Source organism: Leptopilina boulardi, unplaced genomic scaffold (genome assembly GCF_019393585.1).
Source record: "Leptopilina boulardi isolate dan_hultmark-lab unplaced genomic scaffold, ZJU_Lbou_2.1 LbouV2_161, whole genome shotgun sequence".
Taxonomy (NCBI): Eukaryota; Metazoa; Arthropoda; class Insecta; order Hymenoptera; family Figitidae; genus Leptopilina; species Leptopilina boulardi.
Window position 1 is genome coordinate 357,920 of NW_026137709.1, and position 26,343 is coordinate 384,262.

A 26,343-nucleotide genomic window follows, 5' to 3' on the forward strand; every position below is an offset into this window, starting at 1 on the left:
AAATTTGAAGATTTATTAAGAAAAGATTCCAATCCTTTTTTCAATATGCAAAGTGCTTTGTATGTACAAATGCTTGATTTTATTGTCCCAATTAGAGACGGTGATAAACATATTAAAATACTTTTCAGCGGTAATAACAATTATGGTCACTGAATTTGTGTCTAATACGATAGAGTAAGGCTTTATATTTTTGATAGCCTTAATGAGGGGTGTTTAAATGTGCATCAAATAAAATATTTAATTAGATTGTTCCCTTTTAAACCAACAGTAGTTTTTGAAGCTTTTGATCAACAAACTTTTGGTAGTGTTGAGTGTGGAGTACATACAATAGCATTTGCAACATCTATATTATTTAATGTAATGCCAAACCGTGGAAATTATTAAACTGATAATAACAAAATGAGAAACCATTTTAAGTGAATGTTTGAAAATAATTGCTTAAATCATTTTCCAACAGTAAGAACGTCTCACAATAGGATTTCGATAATAGAGAATGATTAGAACCGTCTTTTCATAAATTGAACTCAGGAACATAAATATTATATTTTAAACTATTGTTCTGTTTTTAATACTTTTCCCAGTAATAATATTAACAGAGTTCTATTAACACAAGAGTTAAAAATTAAACATTCTCTAAATGACACTAGTGAAAAGAAAGTAATTCGTACAACTTATAATACTGTGAGCAAAATTTCACCACATGAATATTTAACAATGAAAAATTTTCTGAGTAAAGAAAATGATAAAAAGATAAATCGAGCAATTAAAGAGAAGGGAAGAAAAAGGAAGGCAAGGCGCGAAGTTACATATGAGCAGTAAATAATAAGACAGGAGAATGAGAGATTGAGAAAACGTAATCGTAATAAAACAGAAATAAAAAAGAAAGAGCGGAAAAAAAATTTGACAAGCAAAAAAAAGAAATTATCTATGAAAACTGAAGATGGAAAGAAAATACGCAAGGATAAAAATTTGGCATGTAGGAAAAGAAAAATATCAATGGAAACTCAAGATGGAAAGAAAGTGCGTCAAGAAAATAATTTGTCATGTAAGAAGAAAAAATTTTCTACGGCAACGGAAGATGAAAAGAATGTGTGAAGAAAAGAATTTGACATGTAAAAACGATAATCGGAATAAAAAAAGTGCAGGAGTAGCAATAATGTCTTTTGAAGATTTAGATGAAAGTAAAGTTTCACAGAATTATTTAGGTTTAATAAATGTAGAATGTAAGTTTTGTAACGCGTTACATTTTTTCTGTGAAAGACCGTAACATAGATACATTACGGAGGAATGTCCCCGTGAAGAGGACATTATGATATCGCCTGAATGTCACAAAAATATTCCCGGTTGATATCAGCTTGACATTCAAGCAATATTCCGTGCTACTTGGGTGGTAGATCAAATATAAAGATATTTTTTTTTAGATTTCCAATATTAAATTTTTTTGAAAAAAAATGAATAAAAAATATGGTTAATGCACACTAGCAACGTAGTCGGCCGCTTGCGGACGACAAAGTTATGTTTGCTACACTGAGAGAAGTTAAATACAGATTTCGTACTAAACACACGTGTACCTAACCTTTCGAGCAACATCGGTTCTAAATTGTATCACAGCTGCGCTTTTTGGTTGACAGATACTGTACTAAATCGTTTGTCCCACAAGTTAGATCATAATCAGTACTCAATTGGCGCTGCTGCTGTTCAATTTTAGTATTGCGTCGGCACATGATTGAGATACAATATCTGTCCCTCAAAAAATGCAGATGTTGCGTTAAACTTCTCTCAGTGTAGTTATTTTTAAAAAGAAAATTGATTGAATTAAAAGTTATACATAAAATTATTTCAAAAACTGTAATTTAAAAAGACAATTACACTCACCCGACCATTTACAACACTCATTAGTCTTAATAATTGTGTTGCTTCCAAGGAACTTGGTACAGATGTTTTTGATATGTGCAAAAAAAATTGTCCACTATTACAGATACTACTTGCAAATGCTTGATCAATTATTAATACTGAGGCTGAATTGTCGACATCATTTATTAAAATAAAATTTAAAGTGCCATTTTCATGCTGTTTCAAATGTAACCATTGTTCCTCATTTAAGATTTCCGTTAAATCTTCTAAAGAGTTTACCTCCTCAGGTGTATTATTTTTTCGACGACAATACATAATGCTTTGCATACTACTATAGGTAACACCAACAGCTGCTTCCTCATGGCTGTAAGTACATTTATGTTGACAAAAGAAATGAAAAAGCAGAACTTGAAGGGGAAAAAAGAAATTAACGAAAAAAAGATACATTTTTTAACAAAAATTATATTGTGACATATTTAAAAATTTTGTCATTATCAAATCTATTTAGTTATCAGGGTGTCCAACAAGAAGTAAAAAAAAATTCCTTGACTTTTCCCTTACCTTTTTACCAACTTTTCTTGAATAAATATTTAATATTTAAAAAAAATGAAAAGTATCAAATATCAAAGTATTTTTCAGATAATAAAAAATTTTTATTTATTAGCATTATAAATTTTATCTTGGATCAAAAAATTTAAAAAATCCATAAAAATGTTCATTTTTGGCAAATTATTAAATATAATAATATAATATATAATTTTTAGCACTTATTATTTGAAATGATAATTTTAATAATGTATTTATTAAAATAATATAAGTTCCGGAATGTCTTTAAAAAGAAATAATTATTATCCATTATTAAAATAAAAGATTAGATTCTGAATAAATAAAAATTTATTTTTCAGTCAAATAATTAAAAAAAAATAATAATAACATTAACTGATTATTTATATTTAACACTACCAAAGCCGAAGTAAATCTTAAGGAGGAATAGTACTCTTTAACATAACGCCAAAACTAAAAAATTATTTTTACTTTTACACAAACAAAATTATGATTAAAATTAATTGTTTAGATAGACATCATAGTTTTCATCTAATTTTAATAAACAAGGGTTTAAAAAAATTAAAATGTTAAAATAAAAATTATTTAAAAAAATATTTTGAATCAACTTTTTTTTTCTTGCAAAATGAATAACAAGATCTTCTAAAATTAGTAGCCTGCGACAAAGTGTAAAAGCCCCTTCAGGTACAATTTTTAAATGCCCATACAAAGGCAATAGGAAGTTATACATTAACAATAGATCTTTGCTTCTATTATTTATGGTGTTTACTCAGTAAATTGCATTTTAAACTTAAGGAAGCAATCGCAGTTGTAGCGCCAAAAAATAGACCTTTTCATGAAATTTTTTTCTCGTTTAATTTAATATATATGGGCAAATCCACAGAACCGGCCTATTTTTACTTATCAAGATGAAAATTTTCCAAATAGCAAGCACACCTTTTATTTATGGTTTACTTTCTTTAAAATATATTCAAGAACAATTATCTTCTTGCGTGATTCATTTTATTTTAATGCCGTTTGAGTTAAAAGCCAAAAACGAAAATATTATTTTTCTTCTGGAAATTATAATTAAAAATGGCATTTCTTTGTTTTTTTTTATATATTATTTGAAATATGTGCAAAACATTTTGAATAATAAAATATGATAAAATACAAATAATTAATTTTTTAATTATCAAAAATAAATTATTTATATTTTATCATATTTCATTATATATTTTATTTATTAGCATTTAATTTTTTATTTCTGTAAATTAAATTGTTTACTTACTAATTTTGATATTAACTATTTTAACCAACAAACTGACATTATTGACATCGATTTTGATATAACTTTGAAAATAAAACAAATGAAAGGATAATTCATTTTTCACGATTAACTAGTTAAATTTCGATAAATTTTTTTTTATTTTTAATTTTTAGACGTTATAAATTGAAAATATAATTTGGCGTTTGCATACAAGAATTATAATAATGTCTTTATATAATCACACATGTTTTTAACTCATCATATTTTATCCTGGAGTTGTGCTACTGAAAAAAGGCTAAGTTGAAAATGGTTCACGCTTAAACATAGAGTGATAATTATTGGAATATTTTCTTTAATTCTGATTGCACTCTATTCTATGATACATACATTTGTTCGTCTGTTCACAAGCAATAAGCTCCAATTTGAAAAATTCAAATCGAATAATCGCCGCAAAAGATATTTACAAAAATGTATAGACATTTCATTATTATAAAATAATGAGTAACGCTACTTTCAACGACTATCATTTCTTTTTATTTAAGAGCACATATTTTTTATTACTTTCAAAACATTCTTCAATAAGTAAACTATAATTCACCACAGTTTGGAATTGTTCGGATCTATGCCGAACAAGTTATACCTATAAGAATTAAAATTTATACCTGGAGTAACACCGTAAATTTCATTTTTTAAGTTACTTAATTCGATTTTATTTTTTATAAAAGACTAGAAGGTTCACATTTATTCAATTTTCTTATTTCAATAGGTTCTCAGAGATATTACAAAATGGTTGAAGTATGAAAATAATTAATATAATACTTCTAAAATAGAAAAATATGTGAGTAACATGAAATCGGCCGGTTCTGTGGATTTGCCCATATGTGACACGATCTGAAGAAAGGGACCTTAGAAGCAAAAAATTATAGGTTACGTTTTAAATTTTAAAATTAAATTATGCAAACACGTTTAACTTGTAATGCAAACTAATGATATTTATGTCTTCATTACATCCAAAATATTCAATAAAAACTGATTTCACTTTTAAAAAACAAAAATAAACTTTTAGTTTGAGTAAAACTGTCGTAAACATAACCTATAATTTATTTGCTTCTAAGGTCCCTTTCTTCATATCGCGTCACATATTTAAAATTTTTAAATATTTTAAATATTTAAAAAAATTTTTTTTTTAACTTCTTTACTTTTAAATTCATATTTAATATATGTACTTTTAAATAATAAGTCGATATTTTGAAAAAATTTAATGGTGTACGAGAAAAAAATTCATAAAAAGGTCTTTTTTGGCACTACAACTGCGATTGCCCCCTTAAGTTTAAAATGCAATTTACTGAGTAAACACCATAAATAATAGAAACAAAGATCTATTGTTAAAGTATAACTCCTTATTGCCTTTGTATGAACATTTAAAAATTGTACCTGAATGGGCTTTTACACTTTGTCGCAAGCAACTAATTTTAGAACTAATTTTAGAACCCATTTTGCAAAAAAAAAGATGTTGATTCAAAATCTTTTTTTAAATAATTATTTTTTTAACACTTTAATTTTTTTCTTTTAATCCATTGTTTATTAACATTAGATGAAATCTCTGATTTCTATCTTAACTTAAAAAACTAAAAAAATATTTCGGTAAAATTAAGTTGTATTGATTTTTTTTCTTAATTTTTGAAAACATAATTACAAAATACATAGAATACAAAAATTAAAAGTTTTGAATATAATGCTTACCTCTACTTGATAATAAAAACAATTGTGCACAATAAAATACAAATTATTTTCTAAATTATGAAAAAACTTTATAATTAGTTTTAAGTTTACTTACAATTGTCGCAGTTCGTTATAAATCTGCCTGTTATTTATGGGCTGTGATCTTGAAGCATTCAAAAGTTCTTGCCGAAAAGAACGTTGCGCTTGAATCCTTACGTTAGGTAAGTGCGTATGATTTTTCGTCAGAGTAAATATACCAAAACTTAATTTTCCACGGGCTGGACAGGCTTTTGTATTTTTAAATTTGCATATTAAATATCTGTAATAAACAGGTTAAGAAGATTACCCTGTGTCAACCCACAGCAACTAAAGGCCATTTTAAAAATTTTATACTTTAGTTTCTAATAATAAAAAAATAAACATAAAATATTAATAGGCCTAGGCACGACTCCAAAGCGCAAAAAAATGGTTTTATGCGATTTTCGTTCCAGCAAAAGATTTTAAATTGAAATTTTTGGTAATTTTCTTTGATTTGTTTTTAAATTATAAACAATTGTTGAATTAGATAAAAAAATTTAATTAAAAAATAATTTAAGATACATAATTTTGTGAAGAATTTCATTAAAATTATTAATAATAATTAACTAATTTAGAGTAAAACTTGTTAAATAATTGAAATAAAGAAAATCTGCATTGCATACAAAAAAAAGTATTTTGTTTAATGCCTATTTTATTATTACTAGGAACTAAACCAAATGTTATTTAAGAAAAACTAACAAACAAAATTATAGAGAATATTTTATAACGCAAAATAAGCCGTAGTTTATAAAAAAGGGTCATAAAATATGAAATAATTAATACTTGACAATCATTGTAAAAATATATTCCAACAATTAATAAGATAAATTCTTTAAGAAAATATGCTCGAGAGTAAAAGTCACTGTGTTACCAGCAGTGGGATTACTAATAGCGCTAGTCGCTATGTAGCGCTTTTTGTTATTTAGAATTATAAACTTACATATTTTTAGTGAAATTTGTTCCAAATCATGGCCAAAATAAAATACCCTTGACAATTTCTTCAAAGCTTAAACTGCAAGATGGTAATTTAGAAGAAACTATAAACATAACCCCTCTAAATAAGGACATTGACATAGAATGCGTGTCAATTTCCTAAAATATTTTATCTACGATCAAACAAATACAACATGAAGGTGGAATCAATTCTCTAACTTCATGTTTGCCAACTGTTAGTTTCAAATAAAATAATTAACTAGTGACGAAATAAATTATACTTTAATATTGCCTAAATTTAAAAATTGATAAATTTTTTAAATTAAATTAATTATTTTTTAATTTTTTAATTAAATTAATTTAAATTTTCATTTTTTGAAAAAAAAACTCTTTAACTCACAAAAAATGCCCTATATGTACATTTTTTTAGTGAACCCTTGCGTGAGAACAAAAATTCTATTTCTGAGGTTATATTTTCAAACTTTTTTTAATTAAATTAAATAATAAATATAAATGCAATAAATATTTAATTATTAATATAAAAAAGAAAAGTAAATAGTTTATTATTATTGGATAAAGTTGAATTATTTTCTTGATTTTTTGTAAGGATAGAAATTGGAAATAAAAGTGTTAATATAATAATATTAATAATTATCATTGCCTCGAATTGCCTTTTTATAATATTTGAGATTTGAAGTGTTACACTTGAAAAATTTGTCAGCCTTTTAGATATTTCTTTTAATTGCTTCATTTCTTCATCGTGGGAAATCCTTATGAATTTGATACATTTTTTTAAGTCACCCGATAGCTAGAAAATTTTTTAATGTGAGTGTAGCTTTGAATCGCTACGTAGCGAAATCTTCGTAGCGCTGTCGCTATTTGTAATCCCACTCCAGAAGTCTACGGTTCTACGAGGGGACAACAAAAATCATGAGCGACCCCCTTTTAGAATCAAATCCATATTTTTTTACACTTTTAAGGTGAATTACGTATTTTTTCAAAATAACTCTTTTTTACTTGCTTTTTAGCACTTCTCAAAAATGTAACATAATAGTATTATATTACAATAAATAACACAAAATTTTAATATAATAAAAAAATAGTTTACGACCGACTTAGTTAAATTTATATAATGGATTGAACCCAATAATAATTAAATTAAAGCTGTTAAAATTTTAAGGTTAAAGAAATGTAATAAAAAAAAGTTTACCAAAATTAACACGTGGTTTTTAGGTTAAAAATTTCATTAAAAAGATAAATTACTTACGTTGTACCATTAATTACACGATTTTCAACATATAAATGATTCTCAAATATATACTCTCTATTTATGAAAGGTTCTCCTCCAAGAAAACCATTTGCACCAGCCATCGAAATTTTTGTACATTAATTTTAAAAAATTTAATTCCTTTTGCCGTTTTACGCAATGGAGAGAGAGAGAAAGAAAGAAAGCCTTTCTTTTTGAAACTTCTAGAAGAAACGAATATTCACGAATGAATTTAAATATTTACGAAAATTTCCGAACGCTATGTAAGCGAGTAAGAGGGAGAGAGAGAGAGAATTTGATTTCAGTGGAAATTCAAATCTCTCTCTCCCTCCACCCCTCTCTCTCTCTCTCTTACTCAAACGAGGTGTGTGAGTGCCTGTACTATTAATGGTTTCGAGACGCAAACAATATATCATCAACGTATATGGCTATTAAAATCTTGTCATCTCCTGATCCTATTACATATAGGCATGGATCCGAATTTGTGGGTATAGCTCCCAAAGATCGAAGAATTTTATCGAATTTTAAATACCACCGTTATCAGTTTGTGAACACTTGACCGTTTTACCCTTTTGATTTTCAACGAGATTAATGTACTCTTTTGTCGCTTGGAACACTTCTGATTTCGATTTCAAAAATCGAATTTCGCACCACTTTGATTTATCGTCGATAAACTCCACGTAGTATCTCGCACCTCTTAATGATGGAACACGAAGAGGACCACACACGTCAGAATGAATGATTCCCAAGATTTTCGATTCACGATTCGATTTCTTCGAAAAAGTGTTTCTCGACATTTTTCCATGTACACAGATATCACAATTCGACTCTAAACCTCCGTTTTGTAATTGCACACCAGACACATTCTTTTTGTAAATAGCATCCTTGATATCTGTGAAGTTCGCGTGACCAAGCCGTCTGTGTAGCAATAACAATAACACTTTGTTTAATTTCGAATTAGAAACAACATTACATGTTTGATTCTCTGTTTCACGAACAAAATATAAATCACCAATTCGATCCGCGTGTAATTCGATTTTTCCTTCCGCGTTTAAAATTTCGGCTTTATCTTTTTCGAAAATTACCGTATGACCTCGATCCGTTATTTTTGAAACTGATAAAATGTTTGTCCGGAGATCTGGAACGAGCGACGCGTTTTCGAGAGAAATCATTTTCATTCCGGTTTTCGTTTCTACCGCGAGACGTACTTTACCTTTCCCGTCAATACTAGTTGTCGAATTATTTGCGAGATTTAACGTACTCGAATTTAATCGATCTATTTCACTGAATTTTGACAAATCACTACAAAGATGCGTTGTCGCACCACTATCAAGACACCACTTTGTTTTTCGAATATCTGACTGAAATGTTGAAGCTTCAACACTGTTTAAACACAAATCATCATCCGCGAGTTTTGCAGATTGTTTCTTGTTTTTATTATGCCAACATTCCGACGTCTGCAAAACTCGCGGATGATGATTTGTGTTTAAACAGTGTTGAAGCTTCAAGATTGTTTACGATCTTTCCAATTGTTACCTTGTTTCACAAACATAGCGTTAGATATCTTTGCTCGCACACTTGCCTTCCGAGCATCGTTCTCTTCGATAATTTTTGTGCGAAGGTTATCGGCAGTCGGTAAATCGTCGCGCGATTCAATCGCGCAACGAAAATTCTCGAAACTAGAGGGCAAGCTGTATAATAACATAATCGTTAATTGATCAGGATGAATTACAATGTTCATATCTCCCAGCTTGTCCACAGTATCGAAGGAATCATTAAGATGATCTCTCACGTCACTGCCCTCAGCCATTTTATGTAGAGTAGACTTTTTCAAAAGCGTTGCTTTCCTGGCTGGTCCCTGAGACTGATAAATATCACGCAATCTTGACCACAAAGCTCTCGAAGTTTCACAATTTTTTACTTGTTTTAATTCACTAGGCGAGATAGACAAAATTATGTCTGATCTTGCCTTTTGATCACTTTTTTCCCATGCTTTCACTGCGTCGGCATTCGCGTTGCCCGCCTCCAATATCGGTTTTACATTGGTCCCATTTACAAATTCCCACAGATCATTTTTAATAAGCGCAGCTTCCATTTGTAATCTCCACGTGTCATAATTGTTCTTAATTAGAAGTTCGATCCTTGAAATAGAACTCATGACGACGCGACACGATGCGTTGAAAAACGCTTTGGGAAGTTGAAAATGACAAAACTCGATTTCTCACAAAATAATTACACTTAGGCACTCTGGGCCCATAACCTGTTATAAATTATAGAAATGAGATCGAAATAAATAGTAAAAGTACACATATATATTAATATATGATTTATTAGATATAAATATCAAAATGGTTGTGTGGACAATAAAGAGATTTATTTCAGACTGACGCGACAATTGCCAGATTCCTTTTTAGTTCAATTATAGATGTCGCTATAGAAAAACCGCGGGATATTCAAAAACAAATAATAACGTGATTTAAAACATCTTAACATTATTCAATACAGAATTTTTTTTCACTAAATAACTTAACTTTTTGAGATGTATTTTAACACTGGTCTGTAGGATTGCACTCTTTTTAATAAAAGATAATATTCAAACAAATCCTTTATTAAAAGTTTTTTTTATAAATATTTCATTAATAGTTGAAATAAATAAATTTTATTTTAAATTTTACAGTTATTACATTTGTAAAAATTACAAAAGTGGCCAATGTCCAGCACGCGCAACTTTTAAAAATAATACATTTTATGTGCGCAAGAATCACACACATAAACCTAATTTACAAAATATTAAAGTAAAATTATTTAAACAAAATTTATATCGTGCTGTGACTACAACTAATGATATTTATAGAAAATGCTAAGATGCAGTCCGCACTTCGTAAGTATTACTTTTAATTTTGAAAATATAGTTTAATTTTTTCTCAATCTGCTTAATTGTAAAATAAAATATTTTTTAAATAAAATTTAAAAGAAATAAAAACAATAATAGACCTTGGGGTATACAACTACGGCGACAAATTTTTTTTTGATAAAATATTCAACACAATAATATTCCTCGAATTTACTTGAAAAATTCTTTATACTAATTTTCATAAAATTATAAATATTTTAAAATAATTTCGATTAATTCATTGAAGAATTAACGATATCTGAAATTGTTTCAATAAAATTTGAAGATAACTTTAATTATTTGATTGAATAATAATTAAATATAATTTTAGAGATAGAAAAACATTTTACCTGGTCGATTTGAAACTTATATTTAAAAAATTAATGTTTAACATAAATGAAAGATTATTAGGGTCAACCGGGGTAAATCCGAACGCTTTTAGTAAGTTTCAACAATAACATAAGTTTTTTCTTTAAAAAAAAATACTTCCGGTATTCTGGTGCATGAAGTTGTTACTTTACTTCCATAGAACAATTTTATGGGGTAGCAAAAATTTTTGATAAATTACAATCGCAGGAAACTTAGCGTTCGTATTTACCTCTATACTTTGCAACTTTCCTAAAATACCGGGGTAAATACGAACGCCACTGTATTTCAGAAAAATCTTAGGGAAAATAAATTTAAATTATTGCAATTGTTAAACTTATATAAAAACTCAAAAAAATACGATAATGCATCATATATAAATACAAAAATCAAACAGGTTAAAAATTAAAATGCATTACACAATTAAAACCTTCAATAACTTTATCAAATCATAACGGATTTTTGCAAAACTTGCTACAGAAAGTATTTTGGAGTGATTGAATGTAAATACAAAAATAAAAGTCAAATTTTTTAAATTCAAAATGGCGGACTTTCCTAAAACTTATTTTTAAAAGTGATCAAATTTGCTAACTCCAAATTCGTAATCAGCGACCCTGAAACCCCCCGAGTAACAATTTTCAAGCGAATCCAATGAATTTTTTAATTCTCGTCCGCCATTTTGAATTTTGAAAAACTGACTTCAAATTGGTAATTAGCGACCCCAAAAACCGTAGAATACCAAATTTTATTAAGATCCTGAAAAACTTTTTTCAACAAACCATTTGGCAAAAAAATTGAAACACTCCTTCGAGAGAACAGAGATTAAGTTTCTGCTTATTAATTACTAACGAGGATACGTATAGAAAGAAAAACTTTTTTCTATGTACTTTTATAATGTTAAAATAATAGTGTAATGAAATAAAAAACAATTTTGTGTGGCTCTGATGTAAAAAAATGATTGACAATACCGTTCGGATTTACCCCGGTTTTCCAATTTTCCTGGGTAAATACGAACGGTCTGATATTATTAATAAAATTTTACAGAAGGCAAAAATGAAAAATAGTTTCTGTTCTAGTATTCATAACAAACAATTATAAATAATAAAATGAATTTTTAGCTTCTTTTTCTTCAAATACGAGACAAAATACTGAAAGAGTGTCATCTTTGATTTTCAATCTTTTTTGCAATACTCGTTATCTTTGTTTATGCTGTTGCTAATTAACAAACGAAAAATGGGATAATACTTAGAATTTCTTTAAGAGGATCTGAGGTAAAAATTCTCATATCGAACTTATTTTTAAAAATTTTAATTAAGCTGAAATAATTAGCGTTCGGATTTACCCCCCGTTCGGATTTACCCCGGCTGACCCTAATTATTATATTTTTATTTAAAATTATAAACATGATATTTATAAAATAAATTACCAATTTCTAATCAAATTATTTTTTAAAAGCTGTTTTTTATTTCAATCAAGATGTCGAGGAAGAATTAAAAAAAATTTCCCGATTTTTCCCTCACTAAACTTCTTTATTTTTTGTAAAAAATAATTATTTTTCCATATTAAAATAATTTGAAAATTATAAAAATAAAACTTTTAATTTTATAACAAAATTTTTATAAAATTGAGTACAGTTTAATTTTAAAAAATTTCGTTTTAAAGTAATTAGAATGTTTATATAATTGAATGTTTTTAAATGATTGATTTTTATTGTTAATAAATCAATATCAATTTATTTAAAAAATTTTTTTAAGTTTAATCAATTTTGACACCATTATTTTTAATCCAAATTTTTTTAAAATATTTGATTCAACAATATTAAATGAGTTATTTTTAAAAACAATTTTTGAAAGCCTGAATTTTTTAATTAATAAATTAATTTCTTTTTGATTGCATCTTAAAAAAGAATATAAAATTGATTGGTTTTTAAAATTTTATTTTACTTTACTTTTCGTGAAGAGTAATGTAATTTTTTTTTTAAATTTTAGTCATCCGGAAGCTTGTGTTACTTCTACCTTCGCAAACAACGAAAATTCCATGTACAAATGGCGTCAACACTATTTACCTCCAGATTCTCTACGTTCTTATGTTGATACTGTAAATTCGCAAGTTTGGAAACACTTGAAGAATTATCAAGGTAGCACATTAAATATTTCCTCAGCCGTGGGAGATGATTTAGATATCTCGGTTGTTTATGTCGATTTGGAATTCGCTAATAAAGTTTGTGAAAATTGTTACGTCTTTATTGATGTCACTTTCAATGTTGTTCCAGTCATAAACAATGCATCACAAGTTTTAACCTTTATGGCAGAGAAATATAATTACGTAAGAAATTTTAACTTTTTAAAAAATTAAAAAAATCTCTAATTTATAGATATAAGTTTATTGATAAATAATAAGTTTTAATCATTTTTTAAAAGTGTTTTTTGTAATATTATTGTTATTGGAGAGTAAGAATTAATTATGATTATTACTATATTATTTTAAAGAATTGCAGTTAACTTAAAAATATAATTTCAATAACATGAACTGGATTAAGGGGAGTCACCACCTTTATATTGACCTCATTAAATTTTAATGATCGCACAATTTTATATTTTTTCATTGCATTATTTGGGTCCTAAAAATATGCAGATGTTTAAAAAAGAATCTTAATTTTTTACCGTTTTGCAGTATATAGTTTTGAAAATATTAAGATTTTTTAAAATGGAACTACTTTAACAATGTCGACTATTTTTCATTGGCAATTTTTTTCAAGTTTTTTTAATGATTGTTTACAATTTCTCTTATGGATTTTCAAACATTTTATTTTTTTAACAAAAGTATAGGAAAAAATGAGTTAAAATTTCATTAATATTTCCTCTTCTATATTTACATAATTTTATAATTTTTGATATTTTTTATAGATAATTATTTTACACCCTTTTTTGAAGATTCTTTAAAATCTCTATCAAGGATATTCAAAAATGTTTATTTGTTTAAAAAATACAAATTCTGTATTGGTAAAAAATTAAGAAATAGGATACGAGTTTAATTAAAATGTAAATTAAACAATTTGTAATTAAAGGAAACTCGTTAGTTTATTTTTAAATTTAGAATAATTTTATATTTGGTGTTAATAACAATCATTCCTAATATTTAGAGTATTCCATTTACTTAGGCGCTTATGAAGCGTAAAACAACAAGTGCCTATGTTGCTGTTTTCGAGGAACTTAGAAGACTGCTTCCAAACTTCAACATACTTGAAGCAATGTGCTATTATGAACCAGCTTTGAGAAATGCGTTACGATTGGTATTTTATTAAATCAAAATTCATGGCTGTTTCTATCATTATGTTCAGGTTATTTAATGCGTAAAAAATTTTTTTTTTCTTAAACATTTTTTAAAGTACCAAAAAAAAATTTTTTCCCTTTTTTTTAATATTTAAACTTAAAAATAATTCTAAAAGTTTTTTTTTTTTTTAATTAAATAAAAAATTTATAAATTCATTTCAATAAAAAGATAAAAATTCTTTTTTTATTTTTAAATAAAATAGACCGCCACGAAATGAAAACAAAATTTATAAAAAAGTATTTTGTTTCTATTAAAATAAGGAAATCAGAATAAAAAGTTAGTTTTGATTCCGATATCAAATTTAAAACTTGATCTTGTTTAGTTTTGATTCAAATATTAGAATCAAAAATAAATATCCTAATTATGAGTGAATATTTTTATTTCCGTTCTGTTCATTAAATCAAATCGAAATTAAATTTTACTTTTGTTTCATTAAACAAACCGATTCCAACTTATATTAAATAAGACAAATATTTTTATGTCTTGCTTAATGACTAGTCATGTACGTCAGATGTTTATACAATCATGAGTAAACTTTTTTTTAATACTTCACTATCAAATAATAACTGTTTCATTTGTAGGCAAATTTGAAAAATGCGATGTTATTAGGACTAGAGCAATTTTTAAAAGATTCTGTTGAAGGTCATCTTTGTCTGAAACTAATCAGGGCACTCGCCTTACTGCCCGCAAATGAAATTATAAACAATTACCTTGAAATTAAAAATCCACTAACAAGAGAAACACGGACTGTTTTACAGCCTTTTTCGTTTTAGAACAAAAATAAAAAAATAAATTTATTTCATTTGAATGGTGAATTTCGAATAGGGCTCAACTCTAAAAAGGCTAAGAGACATTTTCACTATCAATTGTTATGCGAAAATGACACTTACGCTTTTTCGAGTTGAGCCCTTTTCGAAATTCACCATTCATTTATATTAATTGTAAAAATAATTTTTATAAAATAAATAGAGGTTTTATGAATAAACTTTTAAGAATGTACTTTTTAATTGCAGAGATTCTTGTAAAGCAACAAAGCGGTCTGAAAATTGATTTGCAGTCCCTTCAACGAGGAAATAGCATCAGCAGATTACGTAAAGTAAAAAATATTCTCAAGGATGAGCTGATATTTAATGCGTGGAAAAAATGAAATAAACCAGATGGCTATACGAGACGACAATTTTTAGAGGAAATTGTAACAATTTTCATTGATCCTATCGAAGTTTATATATTTATATTTAAGACTGAAGGTTTTGCACTTTTTTTACATTGTAAACGTTTTAATGTTTTATGTATTAAATTTTATAATATTATTAATATAATTTGTCATAATTATACTTACTTTATTATATATTTCTGTATAATGTTTATACTATTCCTCATTATCACTTTAAACACACAATTGCTCCCTATTGAAAATAAATTAAAAATATATATGCGTTTTAAGAAGTATATACTTACTATATATGCCATACTAAGTATGGCATGTAATATTACTGGTTAATATTACTGTTATGTTACAATAATATTACGTTAAACTTACTGTAATATTTTAACAATATTACACGCATATTTGAAATACAAAAAAATTTCAAACTGTTTTATGATAAAGCAAAAAAAGATCATAATTATAATCAGTCAAATATTTTAATAATATTAATATTTACAAATATCTCATTAGTTTAAAAATAATATTAAAATGTTATGACGCTCTGGAAGGGTATCTTAAACGGTATTATAAAGTTAGAGTTGAATGAAAAAAAATTATTAGTTTTCCTCATTTTTTCAAATTTAATTTAAGAAATTTTTTTTTAAATTTATACATATTTACAAAAAACAACATCAGAAAATAAAATATGTGATACGAACAAATAAAAAAATTTTGTATTTCTCAAAAAATGTCCAATAGAGGCAGCAGTTGACAACAACATAAAAGGAACAGGATTTCATTTTTATATTGTTAAATTCATAATCAAAATCAATTTCTATGTTTATTAAAATAATAATAATATTATTACTGGTAAATAAAAAATAATAATAATAATATTAATTATTATTATTGTTATTATTATGATATTTGTTTTAAAAATAGAAATTATTGGTTCAAATACAATTTATTTAATTCAAATAAAAATTATTTGTTTCAAGTAAATATTTATTTGATAATACTCGAGTGATCGAGTATTTGAGTCAAGTAAATTTTTTTCAGTGCAATGATCTTATTAATGATTCATTTTACAATATTACTGGACAAAAAATGTAAATAATTTTATTAACTAAAAGTTCTTGTTTTAATTGAATTTTTTTGAAAATCAAATTTTTAAATGCACAAATAAAAAATTAGATAAAAAATAAAGAAAACAAAAAAATAATATACAGACATAAATTTAAATTTTGCGTTATATTGATAAAAATAACTAGTAACGCCATCTTCATCTACTTTACCGACTATTTTAACCAAAATTTATACAACAGTTAGATGGGAAACAACTACTTCAAAATTGTCGCATAAAAGTTTAGAAAAATTAAGTTTTTGTTGTTTGAATTATATGTAATTTCATATTTTGAAGCAAGTGAATTTATGTATAGTGATTATTAAGGAAAATAGAAATTATGAAAAATGATATATCGGCTAAACAAAATTTAGGACATAGAAATTTTCCGTTTTTAAAAAATTATGTGAAATAGCAAATATTGAAAGTTAATTTTAGGTTATATTGATATTAGGAAAATAACAATTATAATTGACATAATTTAGTAAAATGAAATTTATGCAAAATAATATTTCGAAGCTATAAAAATTATACTAACTGCAAATGTGATAAGATAAAAATTCTATATAATTCAAGTTCAAACATTTAATACTTATAACGAATGGTCATTCGTCAAATAAAAATTATGTTAAATGATAATTCTATTATTTAAATATTAGAATAAGTGGTTATTCAAAAAAATAAAAATTATATTAAATGGTATTTGAAAATATTAAAATTATGGGAAATGACATTTCACAAACATACAAATTATATTCAATGGCAATTAGAATGAATGAATTTCAGGTTAGATAAGCATTCGGAGAATTAATAATTATGACAAATAACCATTAGGAATAACAAAATTTATACTAAAGAATTTTTCGCCAAATAAAAATTATGTTAAATGATAATTCTATTATTTAAATATTAGAATAAATGGTTATTCAATAAAATAAAAATTATATTAAATGGTATTTCAAAATATGAAAATTATGTGAAATGACATTTCGATAATAAGAATTTCTGTGATTTGAAAATTATGAAATTGAAATTTGGGGAATAATCATGCGCCCCAAGATATTTATATCTTTTAAGATCACAAATTTTTTTTTTGAACAGTTTATTACATACCCAATAACATGTAAAAACTTTTTACGAATTATATTTTAAAACTTATATGCAAATTTTTTTTTAAAAACCTTCATTTTTAGGCCTAAAAATGTTACAAAATCCCTTAAAGAGTTCGAACCCCGTTCGGGTATCCCTATCACTATAATGGGGGGTAAATGTGGAGGGAGTATCTTGAAGGGAAGACGGCTCGAAACACAACATGTACCCTGTGGTAATTTGTCGGTAACAATCTCTGACAAATCAGAAAATCGAATTTTCAGTAATGACTCTCTGGTCAGGACGCATGTACCTGCACAGAGTAAGAAAACTTTGACAATCAATGCCTTCAAAAATGACTCTCTGGTCAGGGCGCATGTACCTGCACAGAATCAGAAGGCGAAGATTATGATATCCCTGAGCGATGCAAAGGATGTAGTTCTCACGTATATGACGTTTGTGGCCATAAAGTATTTCATGAGCAGAGTCATGAGAACTACAATTAGTTAGGTGAGTGTGATGGCAGCTTATCTCTTCCTGCATCAGATCACGATTTTTTTAGTTAAATCTGAGAAACTGTCAACGAGAGTGCTTTTCAATTGTTTGGCTATTAATAACGCAGGTTAATCTTCAAATGAAGATGTTGATAAGAATCAATCTAATAATAACGAAAATAACTCTAGCCTTCCGAGTCCAAATTATTCTGGTCTAAAATCCTCGAGGGATAAACTCTTTATGAGAAACGATAATCTTGTTTTATTTATACCATCAGACAGAAAATTAACTACGGAAACAGCCAGGGAATTAATTAATAAATATAAAATTGATTTAAACAACTTAATGAACAAAAATCCTGAAGATTCCTTCGTAGGTAATGTCTTATCGTACATGTAAGATGAATTTACTGTGTTCAAATTAATTATTAAAGAAACCTTGGTTTCAAAGCCATCCTATGTCGACGTCGTACTGGCACTTGAAGGGTGCCAATTTAAAAAAACAATGGATAGAATAAATAAAACCACCAAAAGCATTTCACAAATTTGCCATGGCCTCAATCAAATATCGTGGCCTACCGTTGAATCCGCTATTACAAATACTTTTAGTAACGACGATTATACTATCACAATCTGTCGAGGTGACAATGAAATCCCACTAGAGACCGATCGTATGGATATTATTCGCAAAAATTCGCAAATTCACTAAACTTGTCTGAATTAAAACAAAGCAGCCTATGACAATAACGGACACTCCCTCGGAAGTTTCCGGAAACATTGAAATCTATATATTTGGTCCCTTCAAACCACCAACTGAAGAAGGCAATACTTGTACTCTCACAGTACAAGATAACCTCACAAAATACTGCGAAGCCGTCTTTTTTCATCGTTCAGATTCTGTCAGTGTTGCTAATTCTCTGGCAGAAACATTTATCACTCGTTTTGGTTGTCCTAAAATAATCCACTCCGATCCGGGTTCAGAATTTTTAAATGACGTCATGAACCAATTTTGTAAAATTTTTATAATAAAAAAGATGTGATCCACTGCTTTCTATCCTCAATCTTTGGGTTCCCTGGAAAAAAGTCACCATGTTTTAGTACAATATTTAAAAAATTATTGTCAAAAAACAAACTGGGATTGATGGTTACCTTATGCTATGTTTTCATACAATACCTCTGTACACGAAGCAACAGGTTTCACCCCACACGAACTCATATTTGGGAAAAAAGCGCTCGTACCATCGGGATTTGCAAAACAAGAAGTTCCGTTTATCTACCACTTGTTTGTGAAAACGTTAGGCGATAAATTAGCTGAAACACAAGCAACAGCTAGAGAAAAATTACAAGCTGCAAAAGATCGTTCTAAAAGTTATTATGATCAAAAACTTAATTTACAATCTTATGAAGAAGGAGATTTTGTTTATCTTTTAAGAAATGATAAAGCTTTAAAATTGGAACCAAATTATGCTGGTCCTTTTAAAATTCTTAAATTTTTTAATGATAATAACGTGGAACTTGAATTAAAAGGAGCTAAAACTAAAATTGTACACACTAACCTTCTTCGACCACAAACACTCAAAGTGTTTTAATGAAGTCAAAATATTTATAAAATTAATTAAACCTTACCACTATTCTTTTTTATATTCCATTTATAATAAAAATTCGATCAATAAAGAATAAACATAACCTATATTTTTCTCATAATGCAAATGTTATTCTTTAACTTTTTCCATATGCACTGCGGCTGTTTGTTTATACCTCTCTTGGGGAGGGAGTGGAAGGCGAGCAACTCGGACTTGCTCTATATTAATTTTCTCTTACACTACGGTCCGAAATTGTGCGAACTCTGATTTTTCAACAACTATAAAACTGTTCAAATCTTCAAAAATATTAAAACTAAAATTTTTTCCTCTTTATTTTATTAAAGCTAATAAAATTCTGAAAGAAATGACACCTTGACAAAGAGAATATGTTAATTTTTCAATTAGATATCTAAGAAAAACCCAATTTTCAATGTTTTTACTATTTTTTTTATTTCTCTGGCAAAAATTAATATTTTTAAACGTTCTTAGGCTCATTGAAATCGTATTTTGTTATGCAATTCAAATTATATAAAACAATTCATGTACACATTCTTCCCTAGCGTATGCAAACCGTGAAAGTTGGCTCATAAAATGTCAAAAAATTGTGATTAATATTTATATGACAAAAAATGATCAGTAAAATGTATAAATCTTAAATTTACTTACATAAATCAGAGAAGTTTAGAATGATATATATACTTGATTTTTAAACATTATATTTTATTGTAGAATTAAATTTAAATTTTTTGACATTTTATGAGCCAAATTTCACGGTTTGCATACGCTAGGGAAGAATGTGTACATGAATTGTTTTATATAATTTGAATTGCATAACAAAATACGATTTCAATGAGCCTAAGAACGTTTAAAAATATTAATTTTTGCCAGAGAAATAAAAAAAATAGTAAAAACATTGAAAATTGGGTTTTTCTTATATATCTAATTGAAAAATTAACATATTCTCTTTGTCAAGGTGTCATTTCTTTCAGAATTTTATTAGCTTTAATAAAATAAAGAGGAAAAAATTTTAGTTTTAATATTTTTGAAGATTTGAACAGTTTTATAGTTGTTTGAAAAGCAGAGTTCGCACAATTTCGGACGGTAGTGTATCTTATTAAATTATTCTCAAAATTAATAACATATTACTTCACATAAACAAATATCACGATTTGACACTGAAATGTTCAAAACAAAGAGGTTACGTTAGGTAACATTAAGACTGCGTCACAATGACTGCAGCACATTAAGACAAAACCACATAACACTTCGTAAAATACGCTAAACACTTACGTTATAAAGTGCGTAATACAAATTATTATTCATAAACATGTTCATAAATAACTTTATTTATATCTTATCTTGGTTTTAAATTTAAGTATAATTATAATCGTTTCTTAAAATAATTTATAAAAAAATATACAAAAAAACATAAATAAAAAATTTATAGAATGTTCCATAAAAAACAAAAATAAATATAAAAAGAAAATAAATAAAAAAATATAATTTCTATTTAGGCATTTAAATTTAATGTTATTATTTAAATAAAATTCTTTTAAGTATATATTAATTATATAATTATAATTTTTATTTATCTTAATTTAATTTATAATTATTTATATTTATATTACAAACGTATGTTTATCTACCGTATCAATTTTATTTTTAATTATTTTATTATTAATAAATAAAATGTATCTTGAGATTAAGAAGGACTTCCTACAGAAATATAACAATAAGTTATTTTGTTAATATATATTTTATACGAACCTATTGTTCAACATATTTCTAAAATGTAATAAATTAATAAAGTGCAGATGTTTAACAAATCTACACTCTTTAAAATAAATTCATAAAATTATTTAGATTTTAAAACATATTTGTAGCATTACTAAAAAGGTCTTTTTGTAATATTTCATATATTACATTCTAAAAATAAGCATAGTTGTAAAGATAACCAAAAAAGATTTTCCCTGAAAGCCATAAAACGATGCTGGCTACATTTCTAAAGTAAGACCCTTTTTTTTAGTAGTACTGCAATAAAAAGTACATACCGGTATGCAAGAGCAATGTTTATCCATTTCCTCACAAAAATGTCACGTATTAAGAAATCTCAATTTTCTTTATTTAAAATAGCTAAAAATATGTAAATTAATATTTTCAACGTTAAATACTTATTTTAATTATCCAATTGAAATAATATGCAATAACACTATTACCGTAATAATATAAATAATAAAACATAAATATATAATATATATATATATATATGTTTATGTATGGGACGTTTCATGTCAACCGGGCCACATCGATGGCCAAAAATAAGAGCATTCAATTGCATTGGTCATACGCAGAAGTTATTTGTATATATATGAACCTTCAAAAAATGCATGGCCTTTAGATAAATGCAATATGGCGGCTTTAATATAACCCTAAAAAGCGACTAAATTCAAAAAAGTATCTGAAAAATGTTAACGAAACTGATTTAAACGTAGGAATGACCTTTATATTAACGGAAAAATTATCACAAAGCTTTCTACTGTACATACCATAATCAAAAATAGTCAATTTAAAGATGACGGCACTAATATAGAGGTTAAGTATTGATTTTTTTCATTTTACATAAACTTAATTTTTTTTTGTTAATTTACATGTTATTATGATCAAATAGAACAAATTTGATGTCGATTTTCAAAAATTAAAAATGGCGGATCCAATATGGTTGACAGAAAAATTTCAAAATCCTCAAGATTCAGTTAAAACATGTTACTCGGGGGTTTTTGGGGTCGCTGATACGAATCTGCTCTCGATTTTAAAAATTTCACAATGCCTGATCTACTATGGCAAACTGAAAATTTAAAAATCCATCAAATTCGATTAAAACGTGTTACTTAGGGTTTTTTGTGGTCTTTGACAATAAATCTTTTCTTTCTAAATATTAATATGGTATAATTCTTATAATTAGAGCGCATTATAATTACACTGTGCGACAGCCGAAAAACACCTTTTATTGGACCTACTAGGGGTTGTAGGTAACAAAAAACAAAGAAGAAAGGTATATTGAAAATTTCCCTAACACCCCCAAATTTTGATTTTACAGCCAAAAAACCGTTTTCACATATATTTATGACTAAAATCCTTGAAACTTTTTTATTTTTGCACCGATTAAAAAGTTTTTTTTCATTTTGAAGCTGAAAAGCAGGACTTTTCAACCCACATAGAGTTTTTTTGTTAAAAGTAATATTTACAAGAGAAAAGTTCTAAGAAAGTGTGAAAATTGTCAGTTTTTTCTCAATTTTACAACTTTAACTGATGTTTAGCGCATTAATTATGTTTTAAACATTTTTTTCATCATGCAATATTCAAGCGTACTAAATTTTGCGTCGAACGAGCCCTATTTGAATAGTTTTCTTTAAAAATTGACTGATTTATTGTAGTTTTTCTATTTGCAAGATCAGTAGCAAATTTAAGTATTTGTCAGTTTACCTTAATTTTTTATTCTTAATTGTTTTATGTAAAGTGCTTCTAAAGTTTCGACCATTTTTTTGTATCTTGGTCTTTCTAAGAATAAGTTTTTCTGTAAATATTAATTTTATTTTCCATATAAGAAAAACGGAGCTAGCCTCAAAAATGAAATTGCAACATATTTTACAAATATACTTTTTGTGAAGAATGTTTTAATTGCTAAATAAAATTCAAGTTTAATTCTTAATATTAGTTACTAAATTAAAAAATATCCGCAAATTCAAATTATATTGAAATTAGAAGTGTTCATTCAGCCTTTTTATTTTCATCTTCGAATTGTCCTCGTGACATATAAGCGTCCAGCAATATTAAGAGATCATATTTACTGTGCTTTCCCCTTGGAAGTGTTTTTTATTCTTTATATATTTATTGATGAAATCTTTTACCTTGATCATCATTTACTTGCCCATGGTTTACGAGAAAGAAGACCAAATGAAAGTACCAAAAATGAATTTTTATAGATATTGCAGTTTCATTTTTGAGGCTAGCTACGTTTTTCTTATATGGAAAATAAAATTAGTATTTACAGAAAAACTTATTCTTAGAAAGACCAAGATACAAAAAAATGGTCGAAACTTCAGAAGCACTTTACATAAAACAATTAAGAATAAAAAATTAAGGTAAACTGACAAATACTTAAATTTGTTTCTGATCTTGCAAATAAAAAAACTGCAATAAATCAGTCAATTTTTAAAGAAAACTATTCAAATAGGGCTCGTTCGACGCAAAATTTAGTACGCTTGAATATTGCATGATGAAAAAAATGTTTAAACATAATTAATGCCGTAAACATCAGTTAAAGTTAAAAAATTAATGAAAAACTGACAATTTCTAAACTTTCATGTAACTTTTCTCTTGTAAATATTATTTATAACAAACAAACTCTATGTGGGTTGAAAAGCCTTGCTTTTTAGCTTCAAAATGAAAAAAAAACTTTTTAATCGGTAAAAAAATATTAAAGTTACAAGGGTTTTAATAGTAAATATACGTGAAAACGATTTTATGGCTCTAAAATTAAAATTTGAGTGCGTTAGGTAAATGTTTAATATACCATTCTTCTTAGTTTTTTGTTACCTACAACATCTAGTAGGTCTGATAAAAAGTATTTTTCAATTTCTTTTGTAACACAGTGTTGAAGCATTATTAACTCTCACACCGGGGATATATACTATTATACGTGTTTATGTTTACCTTCTTATCAATTTTAGTCTTGATTTAATTCGGTTCTGAGAAATTAATAAGTTCAAAAATGTGGTTAAATGACTGTAAACATAAATGTTCAGATAGAAATCACCCACATTACGTAAGTTTATACAAAAGAAAGAATGGCTATTGTCTAAAGGGACATTATATTTTGAAATTTAATTTATTAGATACAATGAACACGTGCTAGCTATATCAACAGATATGATTGTAATTATATAATAGAATAATGTAATTTAGATTAATCCTTAAATTTATTATTCTGATATATATTTTTGAAAGAAAATATTTATTTTATTTTTAGAAAATTTATTGCTTGTTTACCAAATTAGAGGAATCTTTCCTATAATTATTCGGTAGATCAGCTGTTTATTTTCTTATTCACTTCTACTTTTATAAATGAATAGATGTCATGTATCCTTTCGAAGTTCAATATTTTTACTTTACAAAAAAAATAAATATTAGGGTAACGGCACCAGTGAAAGAACATTTAAGGAAATGCATACTTTAATCATTTATTATTTTTGAATGCAGTTATTAAAAATTTTTTTACCAATCTTATTTCGATAGCTAATTAAGTGTAGAATGCGAAGGTCATATTTAATTTTCATAAATATAAGATGTTAATTAAAATTTTAATTAATAAGTAAAACATACCTATTTCACCAGTGAAAGAACAAATTGTCTAATGAAAGAATTTTCTGCATCCAGTGAAAGAACGATGTGAAATATATATTTAAAATATATTTAAAAAATATATTAAAACGAAGATAAAGTAATAAAATGTTTGTAATATACTAAATTAAGGTAAATTAATGATAATTATGAATATTTTTTAACTAAGTTTGCAGAATCTTATTTTTAATTGAAAATGCATTTATAACCTACAATCAATCATCTACTTGCAATTTATTTTGACAATATTATTGTAACCTAACAGTGTTAACCTATTTGATTTTGTCATTTTTTTGTTTGACTTCAGACTATTCGTTGAAGGTGTTCCTTCATTGGATTGCATTGGAACCAGTGAAAAAACATTTCTGTTCTTTCACTAGTAAATAAAAAAAAAACCCCCCAATGACGGAATTTGCTTTTCTTATGGCAAATTAATATTTTATTAGCTTTTAAATGAAAAGAAGTATTTCTAATACACAAGATAAATTTAGTTTAAAAAAGACCGACGATTTAAGGCAGTTTAAATTAGTTAAATGTGAAAAAAGAAATAACGTGTCAGAGAAGAGTTCTTATTGTTGAAGATAAATTTGCAACACAACATTTTTAAAAATTTTTTTTTATAAAATTTACGTGTTAACTCTCTAGGTATCTTAGATACTAAAGACGTAAATTAAATAAGGAACATAAAAATATATAATTTATAATACCAAATTGCTTATTACACTAATTAGAATGCAAAACATGAAATTTGTTCTTTCACTGGTGTCAGTTCCTTCACTGGTGCCGTTACCCTAGTTATTAATAAAAAAAGAAAATATATAATCAATCATATGATATAGTTATTAATTGTTTAGGGCTGAATAATTAATTTTGAGTTCGTTCTGAATGAAAATAAATGAAATAATTTTTAATAATTAATTTAAATTTTTCATCTTTTTGTAAAATTTTTTCTCTAACTTTGTTTTCTCAATTTAATTCAAAATTGCTCATAGGTTTATCTTTAAAAAAATATAAAATAAAATTTAAACAAAATTTAAAAATTGCCTGTCAGTACCTAACAGCTACCAAGGTCAAATCATCTATTCCCTAAATTAATAAATCTATCATAAGTAAAGTAATTTATCAAATATATCCCCCAAAACTTGATTTATTTAATATGTTATTTAATACATAACATATTAAAATGCTCAAACTCTTGTAGCAAATAAATGAAAAACTCATTTACTTCTCTGAAAATTATACTAAATA

General features: G+C 26.2%; 2 protein-coding genes across 7 annotated transcripts in view; one reads left to right on the plus strand and one right to left on the minus strand.

Moving 5' to 3' along the window:
* The window catches only part of LOC127276942 (neural cell adhesion molecule 2), a 1,005,192-nt gene that overhangs the window by 309,747 nt on the left and 669,102 nt on the right, over positions 1-26,343 (plus strand). The window lies entirely within an intron of this gene.
* LOC127276945 (uncharacterized) lies at positions 1,783-7,874 on the minus strand. Its single transcript, XM_051297705.1, has 3 exons — positions 7,668-7,874; positions 5,505-5,708; positions 1,783-2,218 (listed from the first exon to the last, which is right to left on the minus strand). The coding sequence occupies exons 1-3, from the start codon at positions 7,769-7,771 to the stop codon at positions 1,840-1,842; spliced, it is 687 nt and encodes a 228-aa protein (XP_051153662.1). The 5' UTR covers positions 7,772-7,874; the 3' UTR covers positions 1,783-1,839.